The 25,733-nt window shown below is 37.9% G+C and overlaps 1 protein-coding gene across 12 annotated transcripts in view; it reads right to left on the bottom strand.

Moving 5' to 3' along the window:
- PKP4 (plakophilin 4) overlaps window positions 1-25,733 on the bottom strand; it is a 228,450-nt gene that overhangs the window by 155,976 nt on the left and 46,741 nt on the right. For 11 of the 12 annotated variants that reach the window (XM_031651271.1, XM_031651277.1, XM_031651275.1 and 8 more), the window contains exon 2: window positions 854-990. In XM_031651271.1, coding sequence (XP_031507131.1) covers window positions 854-985 — 132 coding nt within the window. In that variant the 5' untranslated portion in view covers window positions 986-990. Of the gene's footprint in view, window positions 1-636; window positions 734-853; window positions 991-25,733 lie in introns of all 12 variants that reach the window. The other variant, XM_031651279.1, reaches the window with a different exon arrangement.

Genomic DNA, 25,733 nt, shown 5'->3' with positions numbered 1-25,733 from the left:
CAAATACAACATTACCTATCTTGAGGAAAAAACATCCAGTGGCTTAATTATAAGATTTTTTTAAAAAAAACTTAATCTTAGATTATTTCAACAAAATAACCCTCACAGGGGACATATAATGTTTTTTGGAGAGAAGAAGCAGGAAAAAAACAAAAAACAAAAAACTATCCCTGGAGCTTTAAATTTACATTTACCTTATTAAGCTTTTAAATCTTAAGAAATTAAAATTGCAGAATTCTAATTTCTCTAAGCACAACAGGTAAGACCTACTATAGAAGGTTACTTGAGTTTGAAGGATAAAGAGTATTAATGCCTTAAAAAAATCAACATAAACATGACATTGAAGCAAACTGGCACAGTTCGACAAGTTTTAGAACATTAGCTCACAAAATGAATATACTTAAATTTAGACAAACACACAAATATAGCCTTTATCCAAAAATCACAGAGACAACCCTATATACTACCTATGTTAAAATGTTCAAAATACCTAATGCTATTACAGGCCTCAGGTTGCCAGAGTCCTGATAGAAAAGTCAGCACTGAGAACTATGCTTCACACAGCTTTGCGTGCATGCACACACTCTGCAATGTGGGAGAGACAGAGACACCGATCACCATCGAGATTGTCCTTACTTGCAGACGCACAAGTATCCTGCATGTTCCGATTCTGACTGGCACCTGGAGCAGCTCTACATGCCAGTCATCCCAATGTACTCAGGGATGTAAACACCTTATAATTAGAAAACGTGAAGGCGTCAAGGACGTTAGACAAATTTAAAACATATCCAAAGATTAATTTTTTAAAGGCATTAAGAAATAACTCATTGCAAATTTCAATACGAGGATGTACCTGCTCCTTCACGGATGCTAGAATAGTGGTGGCTGTGGTCTCGGGTTCCATGCCTGGGCCAGTGGAGGCAGCTTCCTGGCGGGTCTGTGGTTGCCCCTCCTCCACCAATGAGGCCTGCTCAGGAGCTGGCATTCCTCCTGCAATCAAGCAGGCAAAGGGTTAACACTTTCTTCTGGGCTCCCTTGCAGGAACCGAGGATTTACAGATGGTTCCTAGCAACTACAGTAGACTATAGTCTACACACCATGATCAAAAGCTTGTTAAATTGCTAAATTTTCTAAATGGTAACCAATAAGTAAATATGACTAACTTATCAAGAAACTAAATAATATACATTCTAGATTGCTATAGGGGTCTGTTTTCAAAGTAACATGCACACAAAAAGACATCTACAAATGTTAACTGACATGAGAAGAATGTTTTACCAATCGCAGAAGAGGTTTTTGTAACAGAAAAGAAAAAAAGAGTTTAAAACCTAAAGAAGCCTTAAAAATAAAAGTCTGCTTATTTTAAAGAAATATAATATATTAATAACTAGCAACAAGTTCATCCTTGGTGGAGTCTTACAGCTAGCTTGGTTTCTTTAGAAGAATCTGATTATTCAAAGATAACAATGACTAGGAATGTGGTGTTGAAAAGAAAATCTATTTTTTAGGCCCATAGCTTATGACAGAAGAATAGGTTCTTGGCAGGAGCTAGAGTGCCTTTCCTAAGACAACACATAGTGAGAGCAGTGTGTTTGTCAAGAGACTTACTGACCTGATATGGACTTTCTACAATTTTGGAAAACGGGGAATCGATGGTTAGCGTAAAGTGTTATTAAAATTTTAATAACTCATTTACATGTCAGTTTCTCTGTTTTCTTGTGAGTACAGTCTTTATCATACCACGAAACTAGTCAAGTACCTGGCAATATTAAATGGTATTCAATTAATGTTCACTAAAATAAATGAATACATGAATGAAGGATGATATATTTTCATTGTCTCATTCCAGTCATTAGGTAAATTCTGCCAAGTCCTAAGATGTCCGAGAGACCCTATCTGTTTAGATGTGTCACATCGTATATTCAAATACGGACATCTGAGACTATAAACATTTTCCTCAACATTCTTCAGTTTTCTCTTGCAAATTACTCTACTATTATATATTTCAATTTAATCAATTAACTTCCACAGTCTTCAATTCTATAGTTGATCTGGGACTTGTTTCCCCATTCCCTCAAATTTCAGTATCAGTTTTCTGTTTCCAAAATAATAATCCGTAAGTAAAAGGGGAAATTACATGCCCTTTGAGCTCCCACCTTCTTCCCTACTCTCCTGGCTTCCATGTTAGTGGAGAGGGTCTAAGTTTCATGTTTCTGCTGGTGGTTTTTTAATTCTTGTCATATTAATAGGCATAAATGGACAGTGGATCTGATTAGTTTATCTGTGCATTTCCCCCGACACCAGCCTCATGAGTTCTCATGCCTGCTCTATCTAGCAAGTGAATTCTCAATCTCCCATTTTCACGGCGCATAAGGCCTAGATAGACTTTGAACTGCAGGATGTTCTCAGGTATGAATAGAAGGATCCTGAGACATGGAGATGAGTAGGATCAAAACCTAAGTGTCCTGGGTGGGGCGGGAGTGGGGGGAGTTCTACCTCACTACCTCACCGATAAAAATGGCTAGTTCTTTATACAATGTAATAATTTTATGGCAATCTATATTTTTTAGTGTATGTGGAATGTTTATTGAGATGTAAAACAAAATATTATCAACTGAATAAAATTTTCTTTCTCTATCAAGTGCTCATTAAAGAGTAGACACAAGCTCTATAAAGGAAAAAAATGCTACACAAAGATCCTAGATTAGCATTTAAGGCAAGTAAAGATATAAAAGTATTCTAGCCATTGAAAAATTACACACCTTAAAATAAGCAGATGGTTGCAAAGAACAAAAATGTTACTATGCAACAGTGAAACAAATAATGCCAAGAACTAAAAATTTTAAATGTCAAGAGTATAATATCATGAAACAACCACTGTGTAAGAAGAAAAAGAAAACGAAAAATTCAGTGAACAAAGAGAATTTGAGAAAAGGAGAAACAGAAATGTAATTGGGGAAGTAATTATTTATTAATATAGAAGGAGTCTTACTATTAAAAAGACCTAGAATTATATTATGGTATTACATCACTGTGAGGATATCATACTTAATTTCACAATACTTATCTTGCTGACCCTGCTTCCCAGGACCAATGAGCCCAGAGGAGCATTTTCTGAGTACCACTCTCCCAGGGACACTGACCATTAGCGGGCTCATCACCTAGCTGATGCAGCAACATAGGATCAAGGCAAAGTACAGCAAGATGTAAATGAAAAGTAGTAATGCTAAAGTCAAGAGAAGGAGGGTCAGAGACCTTGTAACTGTATAAAAGAAAGTAATATAATGCTGAGAAGCTTGGCAGGAGAGGAGATTTTCATAGACATGGATGATATCTATTCTGATTCCTCAAAGGTTAGGTCACATCACAGGCAGCCATGAACAGTCACCAGATGAGGAGCAAAGCCAACGGTACCTGTCATTACTAAGGGTGAGACACTTCCCTACCCCTTATCTCTGGAGCAGTCTCAATATGCCACAACCAACATGGGGCAGGGGAGCGATAACACTGTGCTGACAAGTTATAAACCTATGAAGGTTTCCTATCCATTTTCTCGTAGTTTTCATAATTGTAAGATCATTTAATGAACTGGAAAGTATCAAGCTAAGACTGGAGTCACAGAATAATATTATTGCTCCATTCCACCAGCAAAAAAAAAAAAAAAAAAGGACTTATATTGTAAAGCGACTGTGAGAAATTAGGCCTCGCACTTCCCTCAGTGACCTCAATTTGCCTGATTTGAGTGATCACATTCCGGAGAACTGGGAAAACTTGCAGATAGGTTGCTGAATCATTTTTGAGGGTTCTAGAGAGAATGAAGGCATGCCAGAAAACTGGAAGGAGGAAAATGCCATGGCTGTTTTTGGAAAAAGGGAAGGTAGACTCTTCACATGACAAACTACAGAGCTAGACACAGATCTTGGGTGAGATTCTTTAAAGGATTTTATCCAAGAGGTGATTTGTGAGAAATAAAATGGGGCACCAAAGAAAAGTCATGTTAAGCTGGTCTAATGTCTGTCTGGGGCAGTGTAACCATGCAGTGTTGCCCAAACTCCAGTGGGGCGTATATGATATTAGAAGTCCCCCGTGACATTGTCATTAACATAGAAATGGGGCTGGAATAAGGGCAACTGCTGACTCCAACAATCTGTAAACAGTTGAATGAAATACATCAATCTATAGAGGTTTCTAATGTAATGCCAGAGTTCTGACCTTGACCCAACCCCACCAAATGTTTTAACCATGATATCAATACAAGTCATACATAAGTTCTTCAATGATGATGAAGAATATTGAATTTACCAGATGGAGATAAAATTAAAATACAAAAAATATACTGCTACACTGCAGTAATGAGCTGCCTCTGATGAGATTTAAAACAACAGGAATAAATACAAGGTCCTGTATTTAGGTTAGCTAATCAATGTAGGCATTTCAGGTTCAAGAGCAAAATGAGTGAATCATAAGTGAAACGAGACTGCCCAAACCTAAGGTGATCTTATGCTGTGTTGCTATAAATCATTAGGATGATAGGAAGGGCATAAGCGAGCTTACAACTTTCCTTCAGGCTCCTTGGGACATAACTACTTCCAGATAAGGGCGGCACATTAACAGGAATGGACACAGTGTACCCATTCAAGAGATGATGAGTGGGATGTTAAAGGGATCCAGTCATTTATTTCCAGGCAAGGGGACAGGGAGGATGTGAATGACACAGCTCCTGCTCTTTATGAGCTCAAAGCTCACTGGGAGACATGAGAGTGGTAGTTAATGGAACAAGAAGAGAAAATTTGACCTGAAGAAGAGAAATCCAGCATTGAAAAGCAGATGCCTATAAGCCTCTGAAGGAGGCTTTTTAGATTATAATCCCAAGAGCCAGACTAAAAATTAATGGTTTTGTAATAAATGTGTATTAACCTATATTATTATTGTCTTTATATTTGGAATCAAAATTAAAGGTTGGAACAATAACGGAAGGCTTTCCTTTTGGAGCTAATAGTCAAATGCTTAAAATTTCAAGAACTGATTGCCTCTGAAGGTGGCACACTCCCATGATGAGAGATCTTTAATCAGGGTCTGGATGATGATTGCAGGAGGGATAGTGTAGAAGGGATGCTGCACTGTGTGTGGCAGAAACAGGAAACTCTAAACCCTGAGGCCCACACTAAGATTAAACAAGTTCTAGATTTTAAACAGATGTGAATGTTCCTCAGGAGTTTTCAGAATGTTGTCTACTGTGTCACACTGTCTCTGTATCAGCCATCTGAAAGCCAGGACCTAGGCTTTTCCTAAGGGAATGGTGGATGCTATTGGAAAGTGTAGCATTAGCTGGTTTTCTCTTTGGCTATACAAAGCTCAGAGATGAATCTGTGATCAGCTCTTACATGTGTGGGTATGCATATCTGTGTTCTCATTTTATCCTAGCCTTTACTTAATAAACGTTTTCTTTGCCCAGGTCTCTTTTTTAAAATCATACCATTAGACTAAACTCTTTTGAGGCTTCTAAGAAGCCTCCTCTGGGTTCACTGGTCCTGGGAAGCAGGGTCAGCAAGATAAATATTGTGAATTAAGTATGATATCCTCACAGTTTTAGAGGAGGGTTGACTATGAACAGCTGTGCATTTTCATCATAATCTTTATTGAACACAAAGAGGCTCATATGTGAAACTGGCAGTATAATTGTGTGTATACGCATGCAAGTATCTTAATCTTATATTCAACTCTTAGTGATTAACACGCAATTTTTCTGCTCAAGGCTGCAGACCACATATACTCTAGTATGACTACTGAAGGCTTTTTTGGCATATTATAGATGTAATATATAGGTGTAACCTATTATTCAATATGTATGATCTCTTTTACCACAGCTGATAATAGTCCACAAAATCATCTGTCTTAAATCTTCCAGAGATGGAAAATCAACTAAATACTGAATTTTTCTCTACTTAATTCCCTTCTACTCACCTTACTAATAATTTTTGGTGAAAGCATACCAAGTACACTTTATTTCATCTTTTTAGTAAAATAAGTTGGACTCCAGTTATTTTTCTCTTTCTTGATTTAGGTGTCTGGAGTACAACATATAGTTGTCATTATGAACACTCAAAAAAATGTTGATGAGAAATACAATTTCAAAACTGATATGACAAAATAATGATGCCTAAGAAAAATTAATAAAAAATAAAGGTTAAAGAAAGTGTGAATATTTAAATTTGATTCAAAAAATAAAGATACTAACGTCAGATAAAAGTGTAGAAAATAGGCATTAGATGAATAAAATATTTTAACAGTAATAAGTAGAAAAAATTGCTAAGAGTATCATCATATAGCAAAGATAAGTTTCTCTTTGTTTTACTTATAATGAAACTGGAACAGATATTGCAGAAGAATGAAGTACTAGGAAATTAAGAATTTGCCTGAAAAGTTAAACATCTTCAGGAGCATATGGCATTGAGTCTAGAATTCTAAAAGGAGTATCAGATAAACTTCTTGCAGTTATATTTTTAAAATATCCTGGAAACAGAAATATAACCAAAAGCTGCAACTCTTCAGAAGGATTAGAGGTAGCTGCATACTAACCTTCTAATCAGGCGGTTCATAAAAAAATTCAAATGTCTTGGCAAGAATTTGCTTAGAAAAGAGCTCTATGCCAAACAGCATAGTAGTTCAAGAGAATAATCTATGCAGAGTAGTTAAATGTTTTTGATTATGAATTTTTCACTAGAAATATCACTGCAAGGTAATCTGGTAAAAAAAAAAAAATTAAGCAAAAGGTTTGTATAAAGAGGAGAAAATCTAGATGACCAATAATGAAGTTCTCAACCTTATTAGTAATTAGAAAAATGAACATTAATACTACAATGAGTAGTCAATACACAAACACCAGAATGGCAAAACAGTATCAAATTCTGGTGAGGATGTGGAACAATGGTAACTATCCCATGCTACTGATGACAGTGTAAATGGCAACGACTCCTTGGAATCTATTTTGGCATTATCTAGTGCAGCTGATGACATGTACATTCTGTAGCCCTGTAATTCCATTCCTGATTAAGTAGAGACACTCTTGTACATGGGCACTTGGAGAGTTATAGAAATATGTTCACGGCAGCACTCTCTGTGAAAGCGATAGGTTGCTAACAACTCAAGTGACCATTAACAGTAGAATGGATAAATACAATGTAATATATTCATTCAATGTATTTCATCTATAGCAATAAATCAATGAACCAAAGCTCTCTCCATAAAACAAGGATGACTGTCAACCACAATACTGAATAAAAGAAGCAAGGTGCAAAAGAACACAAACAGTGGGATTCCATTTATGTAAAATTCTACAATAGGCAAAATAAAACTATGCTTACTAAGAATGCATGCATAGGCAGCAAGGAAATGACCATCACCAAAGTCAGAGGAGTGGCTACCTCCGTGGAGAGAGGGGGCTGTGATCTCAGAGGGGCACATGAAGAACTTCTAAAGCGCCGGCGTGACATGGGTGGCAGTTACACAGATGTGCTTGCTTTTCAGTATTTTCTAATTGTATGCATATTTTATGTATTTTCATAGTTTTCTCATAAAATGGAAAAAGAATAATATAGTGGAATAAACACGGTATAGTATTAAATGCAGTTTATAAATAAAATAATTTAGAATATTTCAATGATGATAAATAGAATAGTATTTAGTAACTTAAATACTAAAGATTATCTACTTTTAATAGAATTAAACTACTTCTTGTTTTAAAAGTAGACTAAATATAATTTTATGATGTATAAATGCCTAGAAGGAATCCACTTCAATAATAAGTGGTTTAAGTTGCAAAATATAATGCTCTCAGCCCTGTATAACATTCAATAACAATTTTTGAAAATAAAACACATGGTTAACATATAACACCAGAGTCAACACTGTTGGCATCCTGGGCTGCTCACACTGTGTCTTTTATGAATGGTGCTCCTCTGGCCTTACGCAGCATTGACTTGGCCTCTATAACACAAGGAAAGCACTGCAAAATGGTTAATGAAAACTGGAAATTCTATCTTGATAAACATGAATTACATGTGGGCATTTTCAACCTTTCCCCAAAATATCTTACTTTTTATAGAGAGGAAAGAAGGAAAAAAGGAAAATCTTTTTGAAAAGTACTACAGGTTCATCTTTTTTTTCTTTTTGAGGAATCAGGATCCTTTATAGCACCATAGATGCTAGGAGGAGAAGAAATGAAAAATCATGACAAATTCAGAGATATACCTGGAATGTTAAAGGGTATACCAAGATAGGATGGAGGTAATCAATAGAGTAAGAATGTAATTAAAACTCTGATAGGGGAAACTGGATCAAGAGGCAAGATGAGCACAAATTTCAACTTTTCTCCAACTCCCAACTCCATGAAATAATAGAAAAGGCATTTTCTCATTCTTAAGATAAGAAAATTAGCCTGGAAATTTTAAAAATGTCATCAGTGTGCCAAAATGTCAGAAAGATAACTGCTATAGACCTTTGGTAAGGCAACCAGAGGAAACCGTAACACAAAGAGGCAAAGGCTGGCTTTAGAGGGTGGAACACTGGGTGAGAGAGCTCAAGGCTCAGAGTCTGGTAGATCCCAGACTTGAGGCCCTCAGGCCTGGGGCCAACGTCAGGATAATCAAGGGGAGAGAGAGTGCAGCTAAATGGTCAGCGCCTACCCTGCAAGTGCCCAAGCATTTTGTCACTGGCAGAGAAGAGATTCAGACAGAGCAGGCCTCAGACACTGATACCCAGGAGGGACCAAATTCCCCAAATAGAAGAAAGTAAAGTAGAACAGGTAGAACTAATATCCTAGTGTTAAAACTAAGAATTGAATGTAGGAAAGAGAAGCAGCCAGAAATCTTGAAGAAAAAGTTACAGGATAAAAAAGAAATCTTAATCGTGAGATGAATAGCAAAATGAATTTTTTAAAACAGAGTATTTCATAAGAGTGACCTAAATAAATAGCTCAGAAACAACAACAAGAAAAAAGAGTGAGAGATTTTACAAAAAGATAAAAGAACAGTTTGGTGACTAGAGCTCAGATGCAGGAATGACATCTGTTTACTCCAAGATCTTGGAAAAGAGAAAAAAGAAGAAATACTACAAGAAGTAAGAAATGAAAATTCCCAGAGCTGAAAACAAATCACTTAAAATGAGACAATAAGTGAATAAAATGAATGAAACAAGCTACACCTGGACCAAGCCACTGACATTTCTAGGTTCCAAGGATAAAGAAAAAATTATGTATGTTACCATAGAGAAAAAAGAAATAAAATCAAATTAGCATCACACATCTTCTCAATTACAGATTTATCAATAGCTTCCAAGTACTGACCAAAAATTATGATTCAAATATGAAGGCAAAATAAAGGGTATTTTGGGACATACTAGGACTCAGAGAATTTGTTTCAACAAAACGAAGTTCTGTAACCAAAATCACCCAACCATAATGCTGAATAAAAGGAAATTCTGCAGCAAAATAACAAATATGACAAAGGAAGGTTTAGGACACAAAAAACAGTGCAAAGCAAATGATTTAGGAAAACTGAAGATTAAACCTACATACCTTCTGTGTAGTATCAACATGAGAGGAGTGAGGAGCTGATAAAAGTGAAATGATACTAGTGTTTTTATTTATCTCGGGGGAAGAAATATGTAGACAGTAACTCCAGGTGACTGCAATTTTGCTGCTGCTCTCAAAACTGCAGGAGGAGGGAGCATCTACTGCCCCACCCCTAGAATCTGGGGCCAGCCAGGTGACTTGCTTTGATCACAAAATGTGGCAGAGGTGATCTTGTGCAACATCTGAGTCTAAATCTTAAGAGGACTAACAGCTTCTTTTGAAACCCTGAGATCACTAAGCTGTGACAGAACTTGGGATTAAAAGACACTATGTATATACAGCCCAGCAATCGCAGCCATTCCAGCCAAGACCTCAGAATATGTAAGACAGGCCATCTTAGTCTTGCCCTGACCTAGTCACCAGCTGACTGCAGGCACCTGACTGAGCCTAGGCCAGACCAGAAGAACCTCCTTGCCAACTTAAAAACTCGTTGTTTGAGCCACTGAGATTTAGGATGGCTTGTTATACCCTGAATAAGTCAATACTACCTGAAATAACTATCAGGAGATGACGGGGATACAGAAAAAAGTTTTAAACTTATTTTTTCAGTATAATATTTGACGTACGAAATTATCTTATTTTCTTTTGTGTTTTTTTTTTTGAGACAGGGTCTCGCTCTGTCACCCCAGCTGGAGGGCAGTGGTGGGATCTTAGCTCACTGCAGCCTTGACCTCTCAGGCTCAGGCAATCCTCTCAGCTCAGCTTCCCGAGGAGCTCGGACTACAGGGGCACGACATCACAGAGCTAATTTTCATATATTTTTTGTAGAGTCGGGGTGTCACCATGTTGCCCAGGGTTGGTCTCAAACCCCCGGGCTCAACCTATCTACCTGCCTGGGCCTCTCAAAGTGCTGGGAGTACAGGCATATGCTACTACCCAGAATTATCTTATAACAATATTATTTATTTAATGTATTATTGATCTACTTATGTATCAACCACATTATAAACCAGGTGTAAAAGTACAAAGATAAATAAGACCCTGAACTCCCATCTAACTTACAATCTAAAAGGCACAAGACAAATTAACAAACTACAATAAAATGCAGTGTGAGATAAATGAGGAAATAAGAGCTGAAACAGATGGCAGGGGCTCAAAAGAATTTCAACAGGAATGCATAAATGAAGACACTATTCTAGGTGGGGCAGAAGGACCCAGGTGGGAAAAAGCCCATCTATAATGTAATAATTAATTTTATTCAGCTTTTTTTTTTTTTTTTTTTTTTTAAATTTGCTTTAGGTTCAACAGATTTCTAAAAACCTCCCTAGACTGCTGTTTTATGTCATTTGTAATTAGGGTATGGTAAACCATATCAAATCTCAATCTGTTTAAATAAAAGATTTGTTTTCATCATTAGTTTTTCATATCAAATACTAGTGTTAACAAAGATTAAAGACTAATGAAATCACTAGCAGAGCACATATGGGGATTTAGAAATATGGCAATTTATATGTGAATTATTAGAGGCAGTAAAAACAAAGTAAAATTGTTTAAAGACTTGAATATTTAACAATATTTATAAGGTCATTAAAAATAAAGAAAAGTAGGCTGTGGGTGGTGGCTCACGCCTGTACTCTCAGCACTTTGGAAGGCTGAGGCGGGTGGATCATGAGGTCAGAAGTTTGAGACCAGCCCGGCCAACATGGTGAAATCCCGTCTCTCCTAAAAACACAAAAACTTAGCCAGGCGTAGTGGCAAGTGCCTGTAATCCCCCAGCTGCTTGGGAGGCTGAGGCAGGAGAATCGCTTGAACCCGGAAGGCAGAGGTTGTGGTGAGCCAAGACTGCACCACTGCACTCCAGCCTGGGCAACAAGAGCGGAACCCCGTTTCATAAAAAAAAGAAAAAAAAAAAAGAAAAAGAAAGGAAAGTATATAATCCAGTGCACTTGCTATCTTACCTAGTGGTTGTCTTTTTAGCCTATATTGGTTTTTCCTTCTACGTGAACTAGCTAAATGATTTTTTCAGTGTCTTGGGATTTACACGGGGCTGTTTGGCCAATCATAACTTAGAAGATCTGCATGAGACTTCTATTTAAATTATACATTAATTCATTTGTAATTTTAAAGATTCAATTTAAAATTCTCAAATGTGCTCCATGGACAACTTCCGGCAACTCAAAATGAGGTTCCTATGGTTAGCAAGTCTGGGAAATGTGGCAGAACATGGTTCCTCTTGAAAATCCCTAAGAATCTTGCTTTAAGTGTGATCTGTGAGCCAGTTGTGCAGGCTGCACTTTGGAACTTGTAAGAAATGCAGAATTTCAGGCCTGCCCCAGACCAAAGAAATCACACTTTACATGTGGGTCAGATCCCCAATGTTTTCTATACACACTCAGCTTTGAGAAGCACTGGTGTGGAGCATCATAAAGACTCCGAAAAATCATGAAAAAAATGAACCTGTTTAATCTCACCTAACCCTACATCTCAACATTTATTAACCAGAGACCCTCATGTGTATTTAAAAAAAAAAAAAAAAAAAAAAGAGATGGGTTCTCACTCTGTTACCCAGGCTGGAGTACAGTGGCACAATTATAGCTCACTACAGCCTTGAACTCCTAGGTCACGCAATCCTGCTACCTCAGTCTCTCTAGTAGGTAGGACTACAGGCACACACTACCATGCCCAGCCCATTTTTAAATTTTCTGTACAGACAGGGTCTCACTATGTTAGCCAGGCTGGTCTTGAACTCCTGGCCTCAAGCAATCTTTCCACCTCAGCCTCTCAAAGTGTCAGGATTACAGGTGTGCACCACCAGACCAGCCAACCCCCATTTTTTTTGAGGATCACCTATTAACATTCAGAAGAACATACTTTGGGAAATCCCACAATATGATAATCATTATCATTCATGAGCAAATGTAGATGGAAAGAGACATTGTTCCATCCTTCACAATTTGGCTTTCCTCAGCTTTTCCAATGATGTTTATCTATTAAAGAAAAACATTAATTTAATACTTTTAAGAAATGGTACAGAAAAATTAAAGCTCTTTTCAATAAAGATTCCTGACACCAAAAACATGAAATTGTGTTTTTGCTGAAGGCTGGGTACCAATTATTTTCTTTTTCTTTTTTTTTTTCAAGAGATAGGATCTTGCTATGTTGCCCAGGTTGGACTCAAACTCCTGGGCTCAAATAATTTTTGAGCCCTCAGACTCTCAAGTAGCTGGCACTACAGGTGCACATCACCATATCTGGCTTACATTTCTTGACAACTTAGCTTGAAAGTAAATGAATAAATGATTTTCCAGAAAAAAAGCCCAGCCTACTCCAGGCCAGGTGCAAGTTTTAGCTACTTTTTCATTCCTGTTTCATGAACACTCACATGGAAATGACCTTGGTATACTGTACACTCTGGTACTTTGGTTGACAGATAAATTCCCCATCTGGGTTATACAACAATTTGCCTAAAACATATCCAGTTTATACAGACGTTAATTTATAAGTTACTTTACTGAAAGCACAGGCAAAAAAAGCAAAGTCAACAGTTTTGAATTATAACATCAGAAATGTTGATTTTATACATGTTTAAAGCCTCTTAATAATGCTGATTTAAGCAATGTTGCATTGAGTAATTTGCAATTTTTTTTTTTTTTGAGACGGTCTCACTCTGTCACCCAGGCTGGAGTGCAATAGCACGATCTTGGCTCAATGCAACCTCCGCCTCCTGGGTTTAAGTAATTCTCCTGCCTCAGTCTCCAGAGTAGCTGGGATTACAGACGTATGCCACCACGTCTAGCTAATTTTTGTAGTTTTAGTAGAGATGGGGTTTCACCATATTGGCCAGGCTGGTCTTGAACTCCTGACCTCAGGTGATCCACCCGCCTTGACCTCCCAAAGTGCTGGGATTACAGGCGTGAGCCACCATACCTGGCCTAATTTGCAATTTTTTTAAGTAGCTCTTTAGAGTTAAAAAAACAAAACAAAACAAAACAAAAAACTCTTGATTTTAAAAGATATTTTTTAAAAAGTACCGTAGATTCTCAGTTGTGATAACATCCTTTCTTTCTGTCTGGTCTTCAGCAGGATAGAGGAATGATGGTTATCTCTCAGTCTCCTTTATTCCATTTAGAATCTGTGTGCTTAATACTATATTTTGTTTTCAAGGAGACAAATTTTCATACTTAACATCTCCAAACAGCTTTTTGAAGAAAGTACAAGAAAAAATAACAACCACTACAAAGTTTCTAGAATTTTGTTGATCACAGATGGAGAATGCAATGGACTGGACGATAACTTATTTACTTTTCTGTAATCTAACCATACAGTCTTGGTTCAGTAATGGGAGGGACTATTTTCATCTGGATTGCCACTGCATTCTCCGCAGATCCAGAAAGTGCCCGAAACACAGTAGGTGTTCGAAAGTGTTTGTTCAATGGGAGCATGAAACAAACTGAGGGAAGGCATGACAACATATCTGTGTTTTCAACGAAAACACATTTATACACCAGATGGTGTTAGGTTTTGTGGCCATTATGATGCTGAAAGAGCTGTCTAGCAGGAACAAAGGAGTAAAAATAGTGTGATAAATGCAAGAGTAAACATGCATAAAATATACCACCACAGAAGTGAGGGGAGCTCAACTTCGCACGGGACAGCAGGGTCGTCAGGGAAGATGAGACTTACTACAAAGACATAGAGGCATAAAACACCACAATGTGCTATGTTCAGAGAATGCCAACAGTCTAAAATTGGGGTGGAAGTGGGGTGGGAGAGAAAAACAGAAAGAAAACTCTGGAGATGAGAAGACGAAGGAACAATAATAAACGCAAGGAAAGACATGAATTGTCTCCACAGCCTTTAAATTTGCCTAAGATGATGGTGACAGTTGAGGCAAAGAGTCAAATTGAATCAGGTTTCACTGGTCCCAGTGAAGGTAATGTGACCTGGAGTTAGGAGAGTAAAAGTTAGATGGTGTCAACTTAGGACTACTGGGGAAATGTCTGGAAGGCCTGGTGAGGAGCTAGGAAGCAACTGTGAGGAAAAGAAGATTTTAAAGACATCAAAAAGAAGAAATCTCCAACATCTATAAAAGAAAACAATGTTCTCCTCTCCTTCATGTGCCAAATCCCTGGGGGATACAATCATGAATCGAATCCTAGAAAACCTTGTCCTTCCTTGTCTAAGTGGGCCACTTAAGGACACTAGGAAGATGTTCTCGGGTATTGCCATCCTCCTCGTTTCAGTATCCTCACAGGTGGAAGCATCAGGGAGCTGCTCCTCAAAACCTCAAGTGAAAGGACACAAGGTTGCTTCTAGGAGAAGAAAATTAGAAAAATCAATAAAATGAGGATAAGACTGGAAATGGGTGGACTTATATAAACTAAGAATCAGTAAAAGTATCCCCCCAAGAGCTCTAACCTATCATCAAGGAACAGACTCTTAACACATAGACCAAAATCAGATTATGATTATGACTCATCACATGTGATTGTTGTCACAATTGGAGAAGAGGTTAGTTAGTATGAAACATAGAAAAGGAAGACCCAGATTCCTGCCCTCCCCAAAGAAGTAAAAACAAGTGAGATTACAAGAAAGATCTTTGCTCTCAGGGACAGAGATGGTCCTGAGATGACCTCTCTTGCAAACACGTCTTCCCCTTTGACAAGATTCTAAGTTCACAATGGCAACAGTCACCTGATCATAGGAAGGAGAAGTGTATTTGGCAAATATGGACATTGTGGTAATTATGAATTAATACATTTGTGTTCTGGTTTATATATTACTGCAGGTTCTGAGAACTGTAAAACTAAGGACAGGCTCAGGACTGCAGTGACTTCAAAGCTCTGTGATGTGACTTTAGGGAGGTCTGGTCACTATGGGTGGTTGGTCTCTACAGACAATAATCTAGCTGATTATTCCAATTCAAAAGTTTAAGAAAGGGTTAATATGAACCTATACAAATGAAAAGGTTGGTCACCATGGGTAATATATGTCTATTAGTCACTTTAGAACATGATGAAAACAGCTACATGCTCATTCACAAGTGTACAGTGGGACAGCTGATGGAGTTAAGTGTTCCATGCCACATGGGCACACCACAGCTTGTCAGTCAGAATCTGCACTAATTGACAGAGCTGGCTGAGAATGTTGCAGATGTCAACCGTTTCACAAATCTCTACCACTGTTGTGCAATGGCTATGCTCATGCACTGTATCACCACCACGAGCATGTTAATCTCTCTTCTTTCAATATTCATGGGTTTAAATCACCCTTTCCAAAATAATGCCTTAATTCTGAGATATCATCTGTGTCTAACAATCTGTTTAAAAATTTTGGTTTCATGGCAGTGTATTTCCATTTCACCTAAAGTGCAATTTCAAATCCAAGAACCAAGATACCTGGGTTTAGTATTCCATATGATATCTAGAAACGACTTAGGCAATTACTCCAATTTTGTATATTTTAAAATAAACCCTGCCCTTATTAAAATAATAGTAGTTTGTTTCTAGTCTGGCCATCCCAAGAGCATACATGCATGCAAATGTGTATGTAATATAATTATCTTTAAATATGCTCTAAGCAACCAGAAATACTCTCTAGACAAGGTATACCATAACATTTAAAAAAACTGAGTTATGATTCATGCCATACCATTCTTGCTGGCTTTAATACAACCCATTTTTAGGACAATATGGTTTACTCAGCATTTTTTTTTCTTCAACACCCAATGGGCTGATTCAGAGTAGGGTATCTTTCATGACTAGCTTGTGTTTGCTTGTGCTTCTACTTCATGTGTAAAACTTAAATGCCATTTCATAGTCAGAGGAAGGTAAATAATCATGTTCTACATGAAAGCTTGTACAAAAATAAAACTGCAAATCAAAAATATTTCATTTTGAAAATTTATTCCTAATTGGTTGGCTGGCTTCTCCCTTTCATTCTCTGATAAATACAATTTGTCACTGTTTTCTAGAAGGAAATTAAGTCAGGTGACAGTTAATTGAGCAAATATAGTACATTAGATAAATACCAGATTAAATTTTTCAAAGTTAAAGAAAATTCTCCCATTTACTAATTTCTTCCAAAGGATAGAACATTTGTTTTGTAGTAATGGTAAATTATAAGATTCAAATAAAATTGTTTAACCAAAATCACACTTTTGATACATAATACACTATGTACAGAAAATAAAGAACACCAACTTAACTTATTTTATTTTATTTTATTTTTTGAGATAGAATCTCACTCTCTCCCCCAGGCTGGAGTGCAGTGGTGCCATCTTGGCCCACTGCAACCTCCGCCTCCTGGGTTCAAGTGATTCTCCTGCCTCAGCCTCCTGAGTAGCTGGGATTACAGGTGTGTGTCACCACGCCTGGCTAAGTTTTGTATTTTTAGTAGACACAGGGTTTGGCCATGTTGGCCAGGCTGGTCTTGAGCTCCTAACCTCAGGTGATCCACTTGCCTCAGCCTCCCAAAGTGCTGGGATTACAGGTGTGAGCCACCGCACTCAACCCTTGACGTCGGTTTTGGCAGAGCTCTGCATGCTCCCTCCAGCCCAGCTGTCTCCAGGGTTCTTCCTTCACCATACTCAGGCTCCGAGAGGCCTTCCCCTTACCACTCTGTGGTCTGGCACAACAGGAATTGAGCTGCACTTTGAGGAATAGTGAGAGAAAAGCAGAGTAGGTGCAGTGGTAGAGATCACTAAAGAAATCTTGGGCAAAAGCTAGGTGTAAATTTGGAAGGGGGTCCCTCTGCATCTGCTTGTCTCCAAATGGTGGGCACAGTGGGCATTCTTGCTGAAAGCAGTTCCCTTTCAACATAGCTGCCCTAGAATCGGTCTATTCTCATGCCTTCCATCAGCTGCCTGGGCAGGGGAAGTGGACTCACCCTAACCCATCAGCCTAGTCCAGCCCAGTCCTCCTGGAGCTCCAGCCCTGCTCTTCCTGTCATTTCAAAGCCCGCAAGTAAGTGTCAAACAACTTCACTACCACTTGAATCACCAAAACATTTCTTCCTTTGACACACAGGCCCTCTGCAAGCGCCTCATCCTTAAGAAGACAGTCATTAATGTGTTCTGAAATTGCCTTTTTTTCCATGACTCACTCCTCTAGTCCAACCAATCTAGTTCAAGTCTTAGCAACACGCAATGCTCATTTTCACCCACTTGTATTTGCTCTTTAAAATGCTCCCACATCTTTTTAGATTTAAGTTTAATAAGACCAAGATCCCTGTCTTCTATGTCTGTATTTTCTAAGATGTCTAACACATGTTCTGAGGCATTTAATAAAATGCCTGCTGACAGAACTGGTTTTACTATTTGAGGAGCTGAAAATAGAAACTGGCACTATACTGCTACACTTACAGAAAAATGTTTAATATATTAGATCAGTCATATTCAGACACAAAGAACCACTGAACAACCTGCTTCCTTAATGAAGTCTTTTGTTCATTAGTTGGCAGCAAAAATGTCAGAAAGAATCCGATTTCATTTTCAATCTTCCTATTTGGGTAACTTCTTTCCTTTTAGGTGAGGGTTCTGAATTTCTTAAAAGAAGAATTCAGGGAAATAACCACAAGTCAAGGAAGCTACATTCCATTAACAGGAGATAACACAACCTGTGTCACAGTGTGGTCACACTGGTATTTCTTTTTTCTTTTCTTTTTTGAGACGGAGTTTCGCTCTTGTTGCCCAGGCTGGAGTGCAGTAGTGTGATCTCGGCTCACTGCAACCTCCACCTCCTGGGTTCAAGCAATTCTCCTGCCTCAGCCTCCCGAGTAGCTGGGATTACAGGCATGTGCCACCACGCCCGGCTAATTTTGTATTTTTAATACAGACAGGGTTTCTCCATGTTGGTCAGGTTGGTCTCAAACTCCCGACCTCAGGTGATCCACCCGCCTCAGCCTCCCAAAGTGCTGGGATTACAGGCGTGAGCCACCGCGCCCAGCCCATGCTAGTATTTCTATATCATCACCTGCAGACCTAGTGTACACAAAGGTGTACTTTTAATGTGACCCTATAAATCAGAGCTATAATTCTACCAATAATCTAGAAAGCTGTTAACAAAATCTTGATTGTCTTATGTCTCAATATACTGAAACATCACCTGTTTAGATTAAATGAGCAAGAAAATGAAAGACTGGATTGTTTCATTTCCTCACAGACTGTTTTGACTGTTGCCAATAAAAATATAGATATCTTTTCTGATTTGATGAAAAGATCAAAGTAGCATTTGATGATTCTAAAAGTGTATGGTAAAATATCTCAAAGATTTTAACTGTGTTTACCTCTTTTAAAATATTGTTACTTTTAAAATTTTGCTTGATACTTTATTCAGAGTGCAAAGATAATTTCTGTATATAAAATTGAAGTGATTACAAATTCATAATCTATCAGAATCTAAGTCAAATGTGACATAATCAAATCTCAAAAAATTAGTATTCTCAGTTTAAACTACTGTGATGTTCCCAAGATGCATTTTTGTGTCATTTTAATTTTTGGTGAGGGTGAGGGTGGAAACTTGCTTTTCATTAATCTGAAGATCATAAACTATAATTTGAAATTCACTGATAGGTAGATATTTCTCTTAGATACTAAAGAAAATCTATCTAACGCCCTCCAAAAGATGGAACATTCACCAATAAAGTATGGCATTACAGAGTATAAATAAATAATGATTAATAAATATTTAGAACCCCGGCAGTGCAAAGAAAGAGAACACATGTTAGATGACTTTCCACAGTCACCCCAGAATCTCTCTACAATTAAGGTAATAGTAGAAATATAAAATTTTGATGTCCACCCTACTATGATTATAAAGCCTGTGTCAACAGTACCATCTGTTTACGCAGAAGAACGTATGCTCACAATTCATAAGAATTACAGCAGCATATGCAATTTTGAACATCAGAGGTACCATGATAAATAAGACATTTAATCTAATGTTTAGCAAAGATGGAGCAAGCTGGCACTTTGATGGGGCAGAAAAAGAAAGTGAAAAGGCAATCTGCTCATTTTACAGTACAACAATTCTCTACTCTTTCTGAGTTACTACTAGTATTCTAGGAGCAGCTGGGTTTCTCGGTATCAATTTTCTACCTATATGTCAATTATAAACTATTCTAAAACCCATGATAGAATTGGCCATGGGAGTTAGGAACTGCCTAGGACATGCAGTGGTTTCTAACTTTCCTTCACTTTTTCTTTTTCTTTTTTTTTGAGACGGAGTTTTGCTGTTGTTGCCCAGGCTGGAGTGCAATGGCATGCTCTCGGCTCACTGCATCCTCTGCCCCCCGGATTCAAGCAATTCTCCTGCCTCAGCCTCCCAAGTAGCTGGTATTACAGGTGCCCGCCACCATGCCCAGCTAATTTTTGTATTTTTGTATTTTTTTTTTTTTTTTTACTAGAGACGGGGTTTCACCATGTTGGCCAGGCTGATCTTGAACTCCTGACCTCAGGTGATCTGCCCACCTTGGCCTCCCAAAGTGCTGGGATTACAGGCGTGAGCCACTGCACCCGGCCTCATTTCTATTTTCAATGTCCTGTGTGGAATGTCTAAAGGATGAAATGCTCTTTGAGTGGCACAAACTCAATGTACCTTATTAAAGGAGAAAGGCAACAGCCACCCTGTGGCAGAGCAGAGGTAAAGGAAGTCCACTTCTGGCAATGAATCCAGGAATATTTCAATTATGGAAAGCTCACCATGGAGAGCAACAGGGTCACATTACTCTACATTCAGCCAGCAGAAAAAATTTAGAGAGCTTTTGCTACACAGCAATCTACACTCAAAGAAATTCTATGGACCCAGAGATTCCACACACTACCTTCTTATCAGACTGCTCAATTCAATGTATTAACTTGGTTTTTTGAAATGTGTGAGAGAAACAAAAAAAGTTTGAGCAAGACATCAATGTTAACTTCAGTAATGTGATGATCACAAAAGACCTGAAACTTTTTTAAAAATTAAAAAAAAAAACAAAACCAAGAAGTAAAGACTCCAAGTCTCTGTCAAGACCTGCAATCCACTCTCCTTCCAAAAGTAGAGTTTTTCAAACGGGGAAAGGTAAGCAAGGGATTGAACCGGGAAAGAGACAGATGAAACACATCAGAAAGAGTTAGCTAGAACAGCCTCAGGTTGCCATGACCGAGTCCCTGTTTCACGGTACTCTGTTGATCTTCACCACTGTGATATCGAAACCATCTGGCTTTGAATTTACCTTCGACTAACAGCTGCCATGGGCAGCTACTGAAATTACATCACAACAAAGCTACCCCATTGGCAGCATAAACTCATCTTCATACCTTGACAGTGGTGAGTCACATAGTGAAAAACACCGAGAAACAATTCTCTCTAGAGTTGAATACATGTACCTTGATTCAGTATGTAATACCAATCACTTATGAATCAATATATCTGCACCACTGCAAAATACATGGAGCAAGAGAGAGGTACAGAACATAAAAACATTCAAGTAATGGGCATGTCATCTTGGCCTTCAAAGCAAAAGGAAGAACAAAATAGTCAGTTGCTGGATGGAACAGGCTTTATGCTGACCAGGAGAATCACAAGACTATTTTCCCACCCTTTCTTTCTATAATTCCACACTGTTATTTAGGAGAGACAAATAGTACCAGAAACCTAACAAGAACACATCCTCTAAAGTGAGTGCAATCATGAATAACCAGAAACTAAATATGATCCTTTTAAAAAGACCCATTCACCCTAAAAGTGAAATTGCCTCTATAGGAACTTTTTGGCAAAACGTCATATGAACACTCTAGTCTGAGGAACTGGGTAAAAGTTCCATTATAACAATCCGTTCATATTCTCTTCAGAATTTTAGAATATTCCAAATTATTTCAGAATTTTAGAATATTCCAAGTAATAAAGTTTTCCTAAAAGGTTAAAAGTAGGCGTAAGTATAAATATCGAAGATATTTATTGTGTCATTTCTTGATCAGATTTCAAAAATAACAGAATGGTATTTAAAGAGAGTGGAAACTATCACTAAGGAAGCCCTTGTACTAAATACACAATCAGTCAAGAAGCACTTTTGTCAGGAAGCCCTGAGGTCCTTGACACATATCTAAACATTTTTGTGGCTAAATTGTATGGTAGCAACATATACTTAAGGACTAATGAAAATAGCAGCTTCAAATAGCTTTAGAAATGAGAAGGACCTTGGCGATCATCTAAGTGAGCTGTATGCCAAATTCTTAAATTTTGTTAATACCTTTACCTAAATACCCTTGGGAAGGAACACTGATACAAAAAATTATAAAAACAGGAGCTGCTCCTCTTAGGCCTTCTTCATCTCCTCAACTACAACCCGCACTGAGACTTCCTAAAGGTTGGCAGAAGGCCATTTAACATCAAGGACTGCACTGCACAGCAAGGTGACTGGAGGCTTAAAGCCAGGGCATCACTTGCCCACAGTCCTGCTCCTGGGATCTTTCAGTTGCCATGTGCAAGCAAAGCAACACAATTCTGAAGGAAATGCAGTCTGATCATCTAATTTGAAAGTACTTTCTTCATATTTACACAACCATTCTTTTTAAAATTCGCATTTCACAGTATAGCTTGGAGGAAAAAAGTTCAGGCTTATTATTTTCCAAATGTTTTACTTAAGGTTTCAAAACAGGGCTCTTGAAGCTCACAGTTGAGGGATGCGCCTCCTGTGTGCTTATGGTCTTCCTCACCAGATCTGCTGGTAGAGAGGTGGGCAAACTGCAGACCCCACCTCCTCCATACCTGTACTTCCAGGGACAGCAGCACTCTACCCCCTCCCTGCCACTACCTCTGCACTTAAGAGTTCCAGGCCCTGGCATGCCCTCTCCCCAGCTTTATCTTTTCCTTCTTTCTGCTGAGTCACCTCACCTGAGAAGCCTTCCTTGACTTGACTCTGATCCTGATGAACCCCCTTCCCTGCCACTCCAAAACCCTCACTTCTCCCGTCACCCACCCTGCTTCCTTTCTCACCTTAATGCTTATTACCACCACCTACTACATCTCTCATCCTCCCGACCCCAATCTCAAAGAGAAAGCTACATGAGTACAGAAGACTTTGTTCACTGGTTTATCAAATGCAACAGCTGTCACAGCAGGCAGCATGGTACAGAAGGAAAAACCTGGGCCTCAGGGAAGCCCTGGACAAATGACTAGGGTTCAATCTCCTGATTCCCCCTAAGCTCCAAGAGTTCCTTAGTGGTTGTCTTTGGTTTTCCTGATAGGCCTACATTTGGCAGGTGGGTAGAATCTTAATACTCTGGTGATCACTTCTACGCTACCCACTAAAAATTTTATTCTGGATCCCTGAGCTCAGTTTTGATTTCATGTCTCCCAGTCATCAACAGGGTTTCCTCCCAGATATTCAGCATGCCTATGGCAGAACTCATACTCTTCCTATACCTGTATAGTTAACAAAGTACCTTTCCTATCAGTGCCTTAAGCCACTCAAAATAGTTATTTAATTAACTCTTACAATACCCTCATGAAGTAAGCAGGAGCAGAATATAATTATTCTATAAGCATGCTATCAGTCCCAGAACAGGAATAGAACTCTTAATTTCCACCCGAAAACACTATTAAGCTCTTCTGTCCATTTTCTCCTTTGGAAGAAGCATCTTTGTGAAGATGATAGAAACAGATGGCTTGGCAATGTACAGTAACTCTTATCCGTTATCTAATCAACAGGACAGCCATCAAAAACAGACAAAACATGACTGAAATTGCACTGAAATAGTTGGAAAATGAAGCACTAAAGAGATTTCAACATATTCAGTATCTTCAGAACTCTCATAATAAGCTTTGTTAGAATGCAATAACAGAGTACTGGAAATTCCTGTGAATTTGTAAGAAGGATATAAAAGTAGTATCTGATTTACTGTACATTTATGTTCCAGATTAGGTAATTAAGTTGTTTTTTTTTTTTTAAAGGATATTTAGAAGATCATAAGGCCAGCTTGAATAAATTCACCTGAATCAACTTAAAACGAAGAACTTTTAAGTTAATACTACCTATTCTAGTAAATAATTAAGTACTACTAACAAGAGACAAGTGAAAACTTAATTTTATGTTTAACTTGTCTCCTCTCTTAGAAGGGCTAAATTGCCAGTGAGATAACCATCCTCAGGACTATAAGAATGAGAAGCAAAGAAACAGTAAAGATCAATAAATAAGATAATTCTCATATATTTAAAGTTGGATCAATCAAGTTTTCAAGGAGTAACTATTACACTGCGGGGAAGTAGGACAATTGTTCATTTGTTCATTCCAGCATTTACTCAGTGTTCAGTATGTGTCAGGGCCTGGGCCATGTACTTCATAGGAACTTGTTTATATTGACTTCCTAATAACTAACACAATGTTGACAGTATAAAAGTCATTGGAATGCTCCCTTCATGACCTAATTATTAAAGTAGCAAATGTACATTGGTCATTTACCAAGTAATACCAGTCATATTGTCAGCACTAAATACATTTAAATCAAGTAAGAAAAATGCAATATTATGAGAACAACAAGGGGAAGTTAAAAAGGAACTTTAAATATAATTTTGTGAACTATAAAATCTATGGCAAACCTTTCCTATGTTCTCTTATATCTCAAGCCCATTACTCAAAGAAAAAAAAAAAAAAAAAAAAGCCAATATTTACCAGAAATCCTAAAGCAGTAGTTCTCAAAAGTATGGTCCAGCACTATCAGCAACGCTCCAGACCTACTGAATCAGACACTCTGGGTATAGAGAGCCCAGCAACCTGTTTCTAGCAATCTATCCAGGTGATTGTGATATACAAGGTTGAGAAGCACTGTCCTAAAGTAACACATCATGAGGTAATATAACTGAACCAAATGCTTTCAGAATTGTGTATACAATTAAAAGACAAAAAGACAGTTTGGGTGGTGGGGTTAAAATAGTTCTAAGTATATGAATGATACAAACTTTGCTCAGCTGCTAAAATTTCCAATAAAAAAGAAGGTGTTTAAAATACTTGGAATGTCCAAAATTTTAACATAAAATTTCAATGAGAAGTGGAAGATCTTAAGTTTAGAAAGCACAATTAAAAATTACAAGTGTATCCCCACTTTAAGAAAATAGGATTTGATAAAATATGAGTTTATATATGAGAATATAATTTCATTTTACAAAACTATTATTTGCCCTATTATTCACGGAACTTACTTTGCATAGCAAGTTTCCTCAGTCAGCCATGGAAGTATTTGTTTATAAATTATCAAAATACTTTTTAATCCTAGGTGAGGGAGGAAATTAGAGGCAAAAGGAGAGTCAAGGGACTCTGCACTGCTGAAGTGTAAGAGCCAGCCACCAAGTAAATATGGATTGAATGAAAGATAACGCATTACTGGAATTCCTTTTGACATATCTTCTACATGAGTTGATATGCATCTATGAAATAGCAGAAGCATAGTAACTACAGCTAACAAATTGGATATTGCTTACATCATCTGACAAATGTTGCTTCCAAGAGCGGTCCAATTCCTTCACATGTGTTATGGCTCAAACTTTTAATTAGGCTAAAGAATTCCTACAAGGGGAGGTGCCTAACTGGATTTATGCAAAACACATGTGGACAGCAAAGCTAAGAGAGGTATATTACAGGCCTAAAGTCTTTAAAATTTCTTAGCAAGAATAAGAACAGCATTCTTAATATATAAATAGACGACCACAGAGCAGAAAGTCTCGAGGATTTGTGCCAAAAGTTTATTTTAAAACAGAGAGAACTTACTATTCTTTGCTTTTATGAATGTCTACTTCTATTCTTACAAAAACCATGTCTAACACACTGTAAAAGTAGTACTAAATGTAAACAAATATTCTGCATCACCATTAACTCCTATCAGCATGCGGGTTAACCCAACTTTTGAGCCACCTTTTGTGTCCATCTGCACCAATTGCAATTGGGCATTTCCCTTAAGGTGACTTGGAAAACTTGTGTTTTATAGACTAGTTGGGCTATAGGACTGGAAAGAAGTCAGGTGGTAGCAGAGATTTCAACTAGAAGTGACTGCAGTGATCCACATGGAAGGGGACCGGGAAGAAGGTGAGGGGTGATGAGAAGGCACTTCACTTGGAGACAAGTATGTGTTAGAGAACTGAAGGTGAGGCCTTCCGTCACTGAAATTTAAAGCTCAAATGGATTTGAG

Source organism: Papio anubis, chromosome 10, assembly GCF_008728515.1.
Source record: "Papio anubis isolate 15944 chromosome 10, Panubis1.0, whole genome shotgun sequence".
NCBI classification, from domain to species: domain Eukaryota; kingdom Metazoa; phylum Chordata; class Mammalia; order Primates; family Cercopithecidae; genus Papio; species Papio anubis.
Note: the sequence above shows the minus strand (reverse complement) of the source record. Positions and strands in the feature narration are given on the sequence as shown.